Source organism: Podarcis liolepis (genome assembly GCF_965112155.1).
Source record: "Podarcis liolepis genome assembly, chromosome: 1".
In the NCBI taxonomy this organism is placed as follows: Eukaryota; Metazoa; Chordata; class Lepidosauria; order Squamata; family Lacertidae; genus Podarcis; species Podarcis liolepis.
The window spans coordinates 64284872-64298155 of record NC_139554.1 but is presented as its reverse complement, the minus strand read 5'-3'; the positions used below and the strand labels follow the sequence as shown (position 1 = coordinate 64298155).

Here is a 13284-nt window from a genome sequence, read left to right as displayed (position 1 = left end):
CCTACCTTGATTTCAGCAAGGCATTTGACAAGGTGCCCCATGATATTCTTGTAAAGAAGCTGGTAAAATGCGGTCTTGACTATGCTACCACTCAGTGGATTTGTAACTGGCTGACTGACCGAACCCAAAGGGGTTATTTTTCAATAGGAGTATAGCATCTAGATCAAGGGAAGTAATAGTGCCACTGTATTCTGCTCTGGTCAGACCTCACCTGGAGTACTGTGTCCAGTTCTGGGCACCACAGTTCAAGAAGGACACTGACAAACTGGAACGTGTCCAGAGGAGGGCAACCAAAATGGTCAAAGGCCTGGAAACGATGCCTTATGAGGAACGGCTAAGGGAGCTGGGTATGTTTGGCCTGGAGAAGAGGAGGTTAAGGGGTGATATGATAGCCATGTTCAAATATATAAAAGGATGTCATATAGAGGAGGGAGAAAGGTTGTTTCCTGCTGCTCCAGAGAAGCGGACACGGAGCAATGGATCCAAACTACAAGAAAGAAGATTCCACCTAAACATTAGGAAGAACTTCCTGACAGTAAGAGCTGTTCGACAGTGGAATTTGCTGCCAAGGAGAGTGGTGGAGTCTCCTACTTTGGAGGTCTTTAAGCAGAGGCTTGACAACCATATGTCAGGAGTGCTCTGATGGTGTTTCCTGCTTGGCAGGGGGTTGGACTCGATGGCCCTTGTGGTCTATTCCAACTCTATGATTCTATGATTCTATGATTCTCAAATCTGCAAATGACAAAAAGGTTGAACCCTTCAGAAATAGGAATAAAATTCAAAATGGCTTTGCTGGAATAGGACACTTACCCAAAATTAACAAAATGAAGTTTAACTGGAGAAAAATGCAAAGTTCTGCTTTTAGGTGAAGAAAAAACAACAACAACCAAATGCAGAAGTATAGCATGGGGGGGGGGGTTAATAAATTGCAAAGGTTTTTGGAAAGGCTGCAGCTGAACATCAGTCTGTGGAAAGAAAAAACCTTTTGTTTCTTGAAGGCCAAGTCTGGATCCAACCAATAATTTCCAAATCACCCAAAGTAATAGAACTATTTTAAGTTTTGAAGTTCTGTGTCCAGTTCTGGGTGCTTCACTTTATGAAGGTTATTCACAAACTGGAACAGTTCGGAGAACAACAAAGATTTTCAAAGATATGGAAAACATCATATGAGTAAAGGTTGGAAGAACTGGCTGTATTTAAGTTTGGAAAAGAAAAAAATGAGGTTGTTATGGGAGGCGGTGATACCATTCTTCAGCGGCCTGATGGGCTTTTACTTAGAAGAGGTCAAAGATTTGGTTTTCTTCTGCCGAAGAGGGCAGGACTTGATCTGATGGGCTCAAGTTACAGGAAATAGACTTAAAATCAATAGATTAGATCCAGGGGGGCTCTTGCTTGCATTAGAAGAAGTCTGTCATTACTACCCTCCCAATTGCAGCCATCTATGTCACATCCCATGTCATTCCTGAGGATTCCCTGACTCTCGGGAGCAGCTTGATGAAGGACATATGGTCTGCAGCAAGGAGAAAGTGGCTGGAAAGTCCAATTCCATGTATGCACTCACATACATTGGAATCTAGCTTGATGGACCTTAAAAGTGCTTAACTTCACCTGGAGTTCATTTCCTCTCATTTTAATTACTTATTCTTAAGGGCATCGTATTTTAAAATAAACCAACATCCATTCAAGGCTTACTGGAGGCCACTATAATCCACTTTAAAAAGAGCCCCTCCCACTATCAAGAACCTGAAAAACTATTGTCTGTGTACAGTCCTAAGGAAAGAGGACAGAAGCAGGAAACAGTATCCATATGAAATTGGCTGTATAAAAACAAATGCATTTGCTCATTCAAGCAATAGGTGGCACTGTTGTTTTCTGAAATATAGAAAAGCTGTCAATATTAGGAATAAATCATAGAAATCATAAAGTAGCTGTTACTGTTGTCCTGTAGGGTGATACTAAAATCATGTCAGTGCTTGCGGTATCAGTGGGGAAGTATTCATGTTCCAAAAGGCTAATAATAATATATATTTCATGTCTTCGTATGCACTGGCTTCATGCATGTAAAACTCATAGGAAATGGTCTAGAAACACAATTATGTTCAATTATTAGGGATGGTAGGAAAGGATATAAGAAGAAAAGAGTGTAAACTCTTTCAATATGCGGTAACGGCAGCCAGAATCCTGATTGCCCAGAAATGGAAACAAGAGGAAATACCGACGATAGAGGAATGGAGACTGAAATTGACAGACTATGCGGAATTGGATAAATTAACTGGGAAAATTAGATATACCAAAGACCAAAAGTTCATCGAAGACTGGGGAAAGTTTGTAGATTATCTGAAAAACATATGTGGTGTGAATACAACGCTAGCGGGATTTCAAGAGGCACTGTAAAAACGAAGAAGTATTGTCAGCAGTAAACAGTGGGAGAAGGGAAGTGTAATGGCAACACGAAAGGAGGAATGTGTAATTTCAGTTATGAATACGGATGATTGCCAGAGACGCTGAGGGAAGTTCAAAAACAAATAAGAAGTAATTTGTTGTATTTTGGAAAACTGTATAAATGTTTGAAAATTAATAAAAAAATTATGGGGGGAAAAAGAAAAGAAACACAATTATGGGGCATATTTCTCCAGGGCATATATATAAGGGCATGTTCAGGTCATTACACTCTCTGAAACAGGATACCGTGGGACCCTAACAGACTCTCATTTAGACAGGTTAGAATTTTTGTAGGAAGCAGACATATAAGATCTGTTAATTCTTGCCTCGGTAAAACTGAATGAGAGCCAATAAACTGAAGCCCAATCCAGATTAGACTGAGGCACTGTTAGTGGGTGGTTCTCTAAACTGGATAAATGGGAGGTTGCCTGCTCTTGATGGGGTTACATTCCTTGGCACGGAGTAACTTCCATCATCTTTGGTTGGTGGCCCAACTGTGCCCCTATCTTGGCAAGGAAAGTCTATGCAATGTGTTATACATGGAGCTGTCTCTGAAGACAGTTCAGAAACTTCAGCTGGTGAAGTATTTAGAGGCCAGGTTGCACTGGCTGCAAATTAGTTCTAAATTAGGAATTAGATCTACATCAGGAACAAGGGGGTAATAAATATTTCTATTGTGATCTGCTGTCCCTGTGGAACCTGCCACCTAAGACAGTCACTTCACCTTGCCTCAGAGTGCCTTGTTTCCCATGTAAGAAAATGTTCAATTGTGTGTGGAGGAGACATATAAAATCATTTGAACAGCTCAGAGAATAAGTGGAATTCCTAAAAAATAAGGGAAATAATACACTAATTAAACAATTAAAATGAACTTTTGAGAGCCAGTGTGGTGTAGTGGTTAAGAGCGGTAGACTTGTAATCTGGTGAACTGGGTTCACGTCTCTGCTCCTCCACATGCAGCTGCTGGGTGACTTTGGGCCAGTCACACTTCTCTGAAGTCTCTCAGCCCCACTCACCTCACAGAGTGTTTGTTGTGGGGGAGGAAGGGAAAGGAGAATGTTAGCTGCTTTGAGGCTCCTGAAGGGGAGTGAAAGGCGGGATATCAAATCCAAACTCTTCTCTTCTGTATATAGCAGATATTAGACTATATCTCTTGCCATCCTTGATTTTTGATCATGTGGACTGTAGGAGCTGGAGTCCAACATGACTGCAGGACCAGAGGTCAGCTACCCTGCTATAAAGTCCACCTTTTACCCTGCTTCATATTTCATTTACCTCCTGCCATTATGCTGTGTAGCTTTCTTCCTGATCCCTCTCTATCCTCAAACAAATAACTTTCTTAATGAGAAATGGTATGTGTTTGAACCTGCAAAATATGTTCTTATTGGCAATTTATAAGAGCCCCCATAAACTGCAAGTTGACAGCTCTGCTTGTGTGTTGTCTATTTCAAAGTTCATAAGTTGAAAGAGTAAATATTTCTTTAGAGAAAGTTTGCAGAAAGTCTTGTAGACCATTTTTCAGTTTAGTGCTTAGCATTGGCCTAAGCCGTTTTCTGTTGCTGGTTCAAATGTTTCACTTCCTGAGAGAAAAACTGGATTCTGTAGATGGGTAGCTTTTCACGGCCTTGCATTAGGGATGAGGGAGAAATTTAATTTGATTTACATTTAAAGGGGAATGTAACTAATTCTCACTTGCCAAATCAACATGTGAACCAAAATGTGCACTATCCGAATTTTGCTGAAGAGTTTTCCAGCCAAGTGATGTGCACAAAAAGGCATGAAAAATGCTTAAATTGGTTAAATGTTTATATTGCGGAGAGCTGCTTTGCAAAAATGCGTCTAAAAGACAATATTATGTACAAAAAAATGTATGTAGGAGGAGAAATTCATCTTAAAATGTTGATGAACTTTCAAAAGTACTTCAGTTTATTTATTTTTTTACTTCTAATTGTAATTCTAATTTACTGACTTTTCCATTAGGCATGCTGATATTATGTTGGACCATTTATTATGTAATATTTGCTTTAAAAAAAAATCTGATCATCCTGGACTTGACTGGAATTTACTGACTACAATTATAAAACTATAAATCCTCTGTGCTGATGCGCTGGATAGCAAAAAAAAAACCAACCCCATGGGTTTTGACCCTAATGGCAGTGTCGATGGAACAAACAAAAGAAGAGCAGAGATATTAGAGCTGTGTGCAAATGGTCTCTCAAAATCCTCAACCCTATTTGTAGCTTGAGAAAGGTGGGGAGCTATTTGACCTTCAGGAGGAGACCTTCTCTTAACAGTTTTTTTATAGTGGTGATCACTGTTAGCAGTGGCAATAGCCTAGGTTCTTTCTCTGTTTGACTCCACTGTCCAGTATAAAAGCAATGGACTGCTTTTATAGACCAGGCAATAGATAGTTCCTCTTTCTGTATGAGCTTCAGATGTTTCTTGGTAGGTTACCAGCTGAAAGTCACACATGCACGGTAAGCAGCAGTGCAGGTTCTGGAAAATTGATGTTACATGACTCTTGCTGGGTGCAACATTCAGCACTTTGTGAACAATAGTTCTTTTCATAAAATGGCTGAAGTCTGGTTATGATTCCTCCAAGCCACCAGCTAGTGACTAACATAGCTGCTAAGTCCAGTGCATGAAACTATGAAATGTTCCTTGAGGAGCACTGTTCCTAGAGTGGTAACTTGTGTTGTCTCTTACAAGAGATACTAGTCTACAAGACTATAACTGAAAGAAACTTCCAGATGCATTATTAATGTGAATGACCACTGTATTCAATTTGCATAACTTAACTGAATGACTCAGACTTTCATTTTGAATGACTCAGAGTGGCATTTCAGTGGCATTTGACCTCACTATTTACAACCCAGTTCCTCCACCTACACCCAAGTAATATAAGCCTGTCAACTGAGGATAACTCTTCATGCATCTAATGAGCTGAATTATAGTCTACAAAAGATTGTACCATAATAAATGTGTTATTTTTTGAGCAATTTCAAGACTTCGTTGTTTATACCTTCCTTTGTTGGTTGTACATGGGATTACCTCAAGAAACTATAGACCTAGCACCTGTTTGAGTGCAGTCTTCTTCCTCCCTCCCTCTATTTTTGGTGCTCCCCCATTTTTCTTCTTCCCATAAGGTAGAAGTAATATCCACACAGTGATAAAGTAAAGTGTTGGTTTATATGCTTCCCACATAACCCCGAAGTCTTGTAGTAGTGTGAACTGTAAGGTTGGATGAGGAAACATTGGTGAGTACGCAATCTTAAGAAATGTAAAACTACAATCTGAATCATTTAGATTGCAATTCTGCACACAGTTTAACTGCCATTGACTGTTTCAGCTGTTAATCTCTTAATAATCCTTAGTTTTAACTAATGACTTAACTTTTTATGAGAAATTTAAACTGTTGACAATCACCAGTGCTTCAAATTTCATATTGAATTTTATATTTTTTTTCAGGACTTCACATGCAAAATCTCATCTTAAAGCAGATGCATCTTATACACCCATGAAATATGCTTGGCAACAAAATCTCTATGATTTTGATGAGGACTGCAGCCTTCAGAAAGATAAAGATGAACTGTTCTTTGAAGATGCAGAGTTATATAAAAAATACAGGTCAGGTCATATATTTATATTTCCTAAATTGTTTTTTAGGATAGAATCTAGCAGTTTGGGCCACCACCATTCTGTAAAATCACTTGCTATCCACCCTAATCTCTTTCCATACTTTGTGGAATTAGAAATTTGCAGAAATGGTAATCACGTCCCTCTTATAATTTGGGATGGAGGCAGTGGCAGAGCTTCATGCTCCTGCACCGGGGTGGTGGTGGTGGAGAGCAGGTGGGGCGTGGCTGGCATGCTTCCTGAGGGTGTGGCGCACTGCCCGCAGGGGCGTGGCGCACGTCCTGGGGGCGTGGTGCACTGCCCGCAGGGGTGTGTTGCCCAGCTCGGGCGGGGGGGGGCAGCTGCTATGGCACCCCACCAGGATTGCGCTGCTGGGGGCAGTGCACTCCCCCCACTCCCCTCTTCCTCCCCCAGTGGATGGGGAATAACTGGGGCTGCACCCTTGAATCTTAGGTTCACAACAGTCATTTCATAGTCCCCTAACAGCTCTGCTAGTACCCAGGCTCTGAAAGTCATACAAATGTTACCTAAGAATGCTGACCCTACAGAAGAGAAAGAAGTTTGTTGAATATAAACTTGGTGGGAAGGAAAAAAGGAACAAGAAAGTTGGGTTAAAAGCAAAATTGCATTAAAAAACTCTTTAATTGTCTAAAAGGAAGAGTCAAAATGTTTTGAAATATTTTACAAACTAATTTGAAGGCTCTTCATTATTCCGTTGCCAGCTCACAGTGACATATCATTTGTATTCTGTTTTCTCTCTGTGACTTTAAAAATGAAGTCAGACTGAAGTGACTTGCTGGGCTGTATTTCAGTTAATCTTATTTCCAAATTTTCAAGTAAGCACAGAGAAGCACAATACATCATAGATAAAGGTGAAGTCTATTCCAGTATTGTGTGGTGTCTAGAAAACCTCTTTATGAGGCTTAATCAATAAGCTCCTCTATGCTCTCCCTCTAGACCATTCTATACTTTCAGTTGATCTCTCTTTCCACAATTTCACCTTTCCACCTACCCAATTTCTCAATATCTGTGCTCAACTTTCTTTGTATTATGGTATGTATCTGAATTCAGATGTCAAAAGCACAAGTTGTAGAAGTAAACAAAGTTTTGGCACACTCCATTTGCCTTGCTCTTTTTTGTCCATTACTATGCAATGAAATATTTACAGAGCATTTTTCTGCAGCTCTATGTCTTTTTGTTTACTTCAGGCATCAGCCTAAACTGACTGAAGATTTGCAGAAAACTCATCATCAACAGTTTGAATTTAGAAATGGGAAGATTATCAACTGTAGCTTTCGAAATCTTGCTTTAGGTGTGGAGAATTCTGATCTGCGTTCTGGCGCTGAAGTGGTTTTGTTGGAAAAGAAATGTGACAGTATCAATCAACACTGGATATGGAGAGAGGATAGCAGGTGAACGTTCACTGTCGGAAATGTGGTAGAATTTCACAAGAATTAAATTGCATTATTAGCGGGACTTCCAATCAGGCTAGGTTACTTTTCCTTTTCACTTGTTCTTCAAGTGCAGATATGGCGAGCTTCAGCCACCAGCTAGTTCTAACATTTTCTAAGAAGGTCTTTCAAAAATGAAAGCATCTTAGACAAGTGGCTAGAAAACAGCCAAAATTAAAAATTCCGTTTACAAAAGACCCTGCATTTTAGTCTTAAATATGCTACACTTTCTGTGAACCCTTGTGCATAGCTCAGCCTTAGTATGTGTAACTGCAATAACCCAATATTTTATTCTTCTTTACCCTTTCCCTTTGTCTGTTGAATCCCTTACATCAAGTTCTACATTATAAGCCCCTTGGGGCAAGGACTTGTCATCTCAACTTTTTGTAAAGCGCCATGTTACATGGATGGTGCCTATTTATTGTTTTTAATTATTTATTTACTTAGCAAAATTCAACAAAGCTTCCAAGTCCTTTACAAGAAACCTTTCCTTGTCACCTCCCACCTTTTCTTCTCACTCTTTCCTTCTCACCTCACTGTCACAGAACTTTGGAGACAGAAGATGAAGCCCCTTGAGGTCACACTCTGGGGATGAGGGTGAGCAATACCTAAGACTCACTGCTGCACTCTGTGGCATTAAAATGTCCATGCAGTGCTTTGTGTAGAACCAGTTCAGTGTTATTACTGAGAAATATATCTTTAGAAGAATCTAAAAGTAAGATATACATTTAGCAATGAAAAAAACTTTTTTTAAAAAACTGTCTTCTGATTTCCACCGGACCTTTCTGTTCCTAGGACATTTCATCTTGTGCTGGACCCACAATTAGTGCTAGCAGTATCGATGCCCAGCATACTCAATGGGTATTCAAAGAGTCCTCTGGAAATGCAAGGGTGTCCTGTCGTCCTTCAGGTAAAACTGTTTGTGTGCTTCTATAGTTTTACACTGCTTATATGTCAAAGTGGCTTCTAAGTAGTTTACAACTATAAAATGAACTTATAATTAACACTGACATTAAAACTTCCTTAATTAAAATATACAATGAAACATTAAAAACATAATAATTAACACACTTGGAAATGGTTAAAACAATAGCATCAGAAGTTCAGTTCAAGGGAAGAATGCTTGCCTAAACAGGTGTGTTGGCACATAATAGCAACTCTGATGGGGCCTTCTGCATTTCAACAGGGAGAGTATTCCATAACATTCACCTTAACAGATTTCATTAGGTGAACATAGTGCCCTTAGTGTGCAAAGAAGAAGATAGTTTTTTAGGTAACCTGGTTCAGAGTTATTTAGGGCTTTGTATTTAAGCAGCTGAACCTTAAAACTGGCTCAGTAGCTAATAGGCAGCCCTTGCAGGTCCCTCAGCACTAGTGTGATACCTCTGATAAGGAACACTAGTCATTACCCAAGCTGCAGCATTCTGCATCAGCTGCAGCCTCCAGACCAGCTACAAGGGAAGCCCCACATAGAATACATTGCAGTAATCCAGACATGAGGTCACCAATGCATGTGATAGTGGCCAAGTGATCCCTGTCCAGGAAGGGTGCAGTTAACCGCAAAGACAGCAATGAGGTCACATGATTCACACACCTTGCCCAAACCAGTGTTAACCATTTTGTGTGGCACAGTGTGCTGTTGGAGGAAGAGTGTCAGCTGCTGGCTTTCATGGCTTGGAGCAGAAGTCTCAATAATTTGGCCTGTCCAGAAGGCTTTTCAAATGCTGAACTTCACCCAGATTTATATGTAGTTATTAAAGGCAAACAAAGTTCTCTTCCTTTTATTTCAGCTAACCCATATATATTGACCAAGAAAAATGCTAGAGAGAGGAGGAAACTGTATTGTAGAGGTCAGGAGCAGGTGTTTCCCAATGTCATGCTTATTATTTAGTGGCAATGACCTAGCAATGAATAAGTCTTGCAAAGGCTATTATAACTGTATGTACAACAAGGTTAAAAACCAGCAGGATGCTGAAGAAGAAGCAGAAGAAGAAGAAGAAGGGGGAAGGTATATATCTTACCAGATAAACCTGAATATTTTAAAACATTTTCTTTAAAAATACCAGTTTGGAGAGAGAGAATGCAAAAAAAAATCTTAAAACAGGATGGCCTATTTTATGTTCTCACAGAAACACAAAGAATGTAAAAATGGAGCTGCTAATCAAAGGTGGAATTACATGGAAACTACAAAGGTTATTAGTGCCTTTTACAGTACAACCCTGGATCAAGAAATCACAGCAGCAAATTATTCTTCGATTTGCACATTTTCTGTGGCCAGCACGGAGAAAATAGACCAACCAGTAAGTAATTTTTGTTTTCTGTATAGACTAGAGAAATTTGACTTCGCTAAATCAAAAGGGTGGCTATGTAGACATGTCTAGATGTATCTGTGCACCAATACCCAATAGAAAGAGATATCAAATATTCCGCTTCTTGTTGTCTGTGGTTAACAGAAGGAACAAGGATAAGGCAGGAATCAGGCTAGTGTAAAATCATGTGACTCATGCACACTCTTAGAAAACACATTGTTTTATGGCACAATAAAGACTAATAAATTTATTATGACAGTTTGATTGTCTTCAGGGAGACTGAAACGCTGGTTGGGGGACTTTTCACTACTCCAAAACATATTGTAACTAATATTAAGGTGGTCATCCTTGAACAAACAAATTTAAATGCAGATGGCAATCTGAGAGCGTTCAATGTTATCACATTGTGGATTGAATTGGTGCAGTGGAACTTTAGTTTAGCACACCAGTTGACGTACCAATACCAAAATGTTTGCGTTTTCAACTATTGTTCCTTGTGGGTAGTCACTGTTAATAAGGTAATTATCACCATCTAGGTTTTTCTGCATTTCCTTTCCTTCTGATCTCACTTCTTACAAGTGTGTGGCGTACCTGCCACTCAGGACACGACTTCATGCATTTGATGAAAGCGTATGACATAATAAATGTGTAAATCTTAATGTGCTACAAGACTCTTTGTTGAGTTAGCATCTTGCAGCAAAAACAGCTACACCCCTGGAAGTTGTTGCATTGTTTTATGTTCATTTTGTGAAGCTATTGGGAAGTTCTTCTTCACAGATCTCATTGAAGTGAATGGGATCAGTGAAAGGGTACAAAGTACCCCAATGCGATTATATGGATTTTATGGGAAACATGAGGAGATTATCCATCTTAACAAATAGTGTGGTTCAGGTACTAAAACATCAACATGGAAGCTGCTTTTCTGTCAGTTCATACCATGGTGTAGCCTTTGCAAACCTGCTTCTACTTTGGGGGGGGGGTGAATCACACCGATCCCCGCCACTTTATTGTTATCTCATGTTACAGTTGGTTTGTCGGGACCTTCATGACTGGTTCAGTTCAAGTGAAATTGGCCTTCAAAGCCCTAAATGTCTTGGGACCTAAATATAGGCAGGAGTCATCTCATATCAGCCTATCTGTGTCATAAAATCTTTGGTTGAGGCCCTTCTCTGAGTGCTTTTCTTTTCCACAGTGGCACCCCATCTTTGGAGCGCCCTCCACAAAAAGGTATGCTTGGCATTGACATTACAGTCTTTGTGGCACCACATTAAGACTTGAAAAGAAAAGAAAAAATGCCCAAGCATTTTAAACGTTTATGTTACTTCAGAATACATTCACACGCATGTCTACCCAGGAATAAGCCTCATTGAGCTCACTCAGACTTACTCCCAGGTACTCATCCGTTCTATAAATGTGCATTTAAAAACAACAACCAAGGATTCCATTTTAACAGAAATAATATTACGCTGCAACATTTTGAAAAAGTTATAATAAAAATATATACTTTTTAGGGAAATGTTACCTGTTCCCCCCGGCAAAAAAAAGAAAGTGAATATGACATCTGTTATTCAAAAACTTGCTGTCTGTATCCAAAAAGTTAGAAAAATATTTGTATTTGTTTATATGTATTTAATACAAATACATCTTAGTATTTTCTTAACATTTTGGATGTAGACAAGTTTTTGAATAATAAATGTCATATTGGATCACTGGATTTTTATTATGGGTTCTGCCCTTCCCAACCCCCATTTTTAAATGGTTTCAACCATTTTTATTTATAGGGCTACTATTTTCTTTCACCGTGTGGAAAGCAGAAGGTAAAGATATGCTTGGCTTGTGCAAGGACCATAAGAGGAAAGAAGGACCTGAAAAAGTTGCTCCCTGGTACTGTATTCTCCTGTGCCTCTGGTTCTGAGGAAGGAAAGCATTTATCCATCTGGCCCTATAAGTGTCTTGATGTTAACAAGGTTAGTGACAGTGTTCCTGCTTTTCAGTGACACCTCCTGCCATGTATATATGCATTTAGTGTAATCCACTAGCTGGCAATGTTAAGCCTTCTCTTGTAGATTACTTTGAAACATTGGCAATCTGTATTTCAGTCTGGAGATTAAAATGAGATTAGATTCACAATTTTTCTTGCTGGAAAATACTAGACACGGGTTACTATGGACTTAGGCATTCTGCACATGCTTTAGGGCTATTTCACTTTAAGTATAATTTTAAACATTTTAAAACTTACCCTGGCATTAAAATCAGGTTCTGGGGTTGAATTGTGGATTAAGTTAAGATCCTACTTTGATCAAAGCATTGTTTCTCAGCCAGATTTTCCTATCTGGTAGCTGCTCTCAGACTCTGGAACTTCATTCCTAGAGAAATTAGACTGGCTCCCTCCTTGTACTTCTGCCAGCAGGTGAAGACATTCTTGTTAAGGAGGTTTTTAATGATTGGTGTTTTAATGTATTTTTAATCTCTGATGGAAGCCGCCCAGAGTCTCTGGGGAAACCCAGCCAGATGGGCAGGGTACAAATAATAAATTATTATTATTATATTATTGTTTCAGGAGGCTTTGGGGAACTGACTATTTTTAAGGAAAGGGCTGGTGCTATGTTGTTTTTATTGTAATGGTTTGTATTTATTAACACAGGTCATATATGTATTCTATTAATGTTTAATTGTTTTTTAAATGATTTTTTTTTCTGTTTTGAGCTGTGAGCCACCTTGAGTCCCTGTCAAACAAAAAGGCTGGATAGAAATCAAATATAGTTATAATCTGTAAAATGCAACAATACTAGCCAATGCCATATAATTATTTTATAATGCTCTCCCCACTTTTTCTATAATTATCTCCCCACACTTTATCTTTACTGCTATATTCAAACACACACCAAGGATACTAGCCATAATGTAAGATTTTGTTAATCTTATGACCAGATGCCCTGCTAGATTTATTAATTAACATAAGCACATTCTTAAATGATTTTTCTGGCTCTCTTAAAAAAAACCTATGCCACATCTATGTAAAGATTTGTCTATAAAATGCTTTAAATCGTAAGGTATATTTATAGTCAGATTCTCTGAGCAATTCTGTAATTTGCAAGGTTCCCACTAAGTACTGCACTGTAGCCAATGAAAAGAACCTTTTCCCAGAAGCTTATAAGCCTATTAAAAGTCAACAACATGGAATATGGTTGACAATATGACCCTTGGGTGCACATATACTGATTGCCAGAACAGCAGAGATATAAACATAACACACAACAAGAAGCTTTTCAGGCCTTACCACAATAAGAAAAGTATATAAAAAATTGTGTTGGGGGGTATTCATCTGGATGTAAGTGACAAAATAACAAGCAATTTTTTTACTGTCTGAACATTTGAGAAAGAAGGGCTTAAAATCCTGGTTAGTAGTCTAGGAGTAATTTTCTTTTGAGATGTAATATGTAACG

At 38.9% G+C, this 13284-nt stretch overlaps 1 protein-coding gene across 6 annotated transcripts in view; it reads left to right on the top strand.

Annotated features, from left to right (window-relative positions):
• Window positions 1-13284, top strand: part of DCDC1 (doublecortin domain containing 1) — a 246701-nt gene that overhangs the window by 211822 nt on the left and 21595 nt on the right. For all 6 annotated transcript variants that reach the window (XR_014516364.1, XM_083462254.1, XM_083462253.1 and 3 more), the window contains exons 26-30: window positions 5911-6069; window positions 7287-7490; window positions 8325-8439; window positions 9659-9829; window positions 11620-11805. Coding sequence is in view for 5 of the 6 variants with exons in the window: in XM_083462254.1 (XP_083318380.1) it covers window positions 5911-6069; window positions 7287-7490; window positions 8325-8439; window positions 9659-9829; window positions 11620-11805 (835 nt within the window). In the remaining variant the exon portion in view is untranslated. The remainder of the gene's footprint in view (window positions 1-5910; window positions 6070-7286; window positions 7491-8324; window positions 8440-9658; window positions 9830-11619; window positions 11806-13284) is intronic.